This window comes from Mandrillus leucophaeus, unplaced genomic scaffold, assembly GCF_000951045.1.
Source record: "Mandrillus leucophaeus isolate KB7577 unplaced genomic scaffold, Mleu.le_1.0 Scaffold29, whole genome shotgun sequence".
NCBI lineage: Eukaryota > Metazoa > Chordata > Mammalia > Primates > Cercopithecidae > Mandrillus > Mandrillus leucophaeus.
The window spans coordinates 3,975,448-3,976,854 of record NW_012103031.1 but is presented as its reverse complement, the minus strand read 5'-3'; the positions used below and the strand labels follow the sequence as shown (position 1 = coordinate 3,976,854).

The 1,407-nt window shown below is 54.9% G+C and overlaps 1 protein-coding gene across 1 annotated transcript in view; it reads left to right on the top strand.

Moving 5' to 3' along the window:
- The window catches only part of ZNF316 (zinc finger protein 316), a 30,607-nt gene that overhangs the window by 9,432 nt on the left and 19,768 nt on the right, over positions 1-1,407 (top strand). Inside the window, exon 5 of the mRNA XM_011985847.1 lies at positions 1,311-1,405. Coding sequence (XP_011841237.1) covers positions 1,311-1,405 — 95 coding nt within the window. The remainder of the gene's footprint in view (positions 1-1,310; positions 1,406-1,407) is intronic.

Here is a 1,407-nt window from a genome sequence, read left to right as displayed (position 1 = left end):
GGAGGTTGCAGTGAGCCGAGATCACGCCACTGCATTCCAGCCTGGGCAACACAGCAAGACTCCGTCTCAAAAATAAAACAAAACAAACAGCCGGGCACGATGGCTCACCCCTGTAATTCCAGAACTTTTGGGAGGCCAAGGCAGGCGGATCACCTGAGGTCAGGAGTTTGAGACCAGCCTGATCAACATGGAGAAACCCCGTCTCTACTTTAAAAAAAAAAAAAGAAAGAAAGCTGGGCGTGGTGGCATACGCCTGTAATCCCAGCTACTGAGGAGACTGAGACAGGAGAATTGCTTGAACCTGGGAGGTGGAGGTTGCGTTGGGCCAAGATTCCGCCATTGCACTCCAGCCTGGGCAACAAGAGCGCAATTCCGTCTCAAAAAACAAAACAAAACAAAATTTAAAAAAGACTAGGCGTGGTGGGTCACGCCTGTAATCCCAGCACTTTGGGACGCTGAGGCGGGCAGATCGCCTGGGGTCAGGAGTTCGAGACCAGCCTGGCCAACATGGCGAAATACAAAAAATAGCCAGCTGTGGTGGTGTGCTTCTGTAATCCCAGCTACTAGGGAGACTGAGGCTGGAGAACTGCTTGAACCTGGGAGGTGGAGGATGCAGTGAACTTTAAAAAACAAACAAAAAGCCAGGCGTGGTGGCATGAGCCCATAATCCCAGCTACTCGGGAGGCTGATATGGAAGAATTGCTTGAACCCAGGAGTCGGAGGTTGCAGTGAACCAAGATCGAGCCACTGCACTCCAGCCTGGGTGACAGAGTGAGACTCCCGTCTTTTAAAAAAAAAAAAAAAAAAAAGCTTAGCGCTGACAAAGGCAGGTTCTCTGTGGAGGGGGCCGCAGGCTGCGCTGTCTTCCAGGAAAGCCAGGGAGGGGGAGCTCTCGGGAAAACGGCCCCAGCGTCTCCACCTGGTTTTCTCAGCACAGGATCCCTGCTTGGGTCTCACCCCTTGCTAGAGTTTGCCCCATTCCTCAGCAGGTGGCAAGCCCTGGAGGGAGCCTGCGGTCTGGAAGAGATGTTGGACGGGAGCCCTGGCTTTCCTGGGAGGGACAGTTTCGTGTGCTGCGTGTCCCCAGGTTCCTAGCTGGGGGCGGCGGCTTTCCTGCCCTGTGCCTGTTCAGGACTGGCAGTGGGGCATGGGCAAACCACTCACTTGGCGAAAGGAAGTGCCCTGTCCGACTGAAGGAAGGTCCTGCTGGTGGTGTCTCAGAAGTCCTGATTTCTCGGGGCAGGAACCTTCCAAAGGCTCCTGTCAAGTTCACTTACCTCTCTCTTCTGGCCTGCCTTTGTCGTCTTCAGGAGCCTGGTTCTGGACGGACGACATAGAGGACCACGATGAGGAAGACGACGAGGACTTCCTGGCGGAGGTGGCTGAGGAGGAGAACGAGCCCCCAGG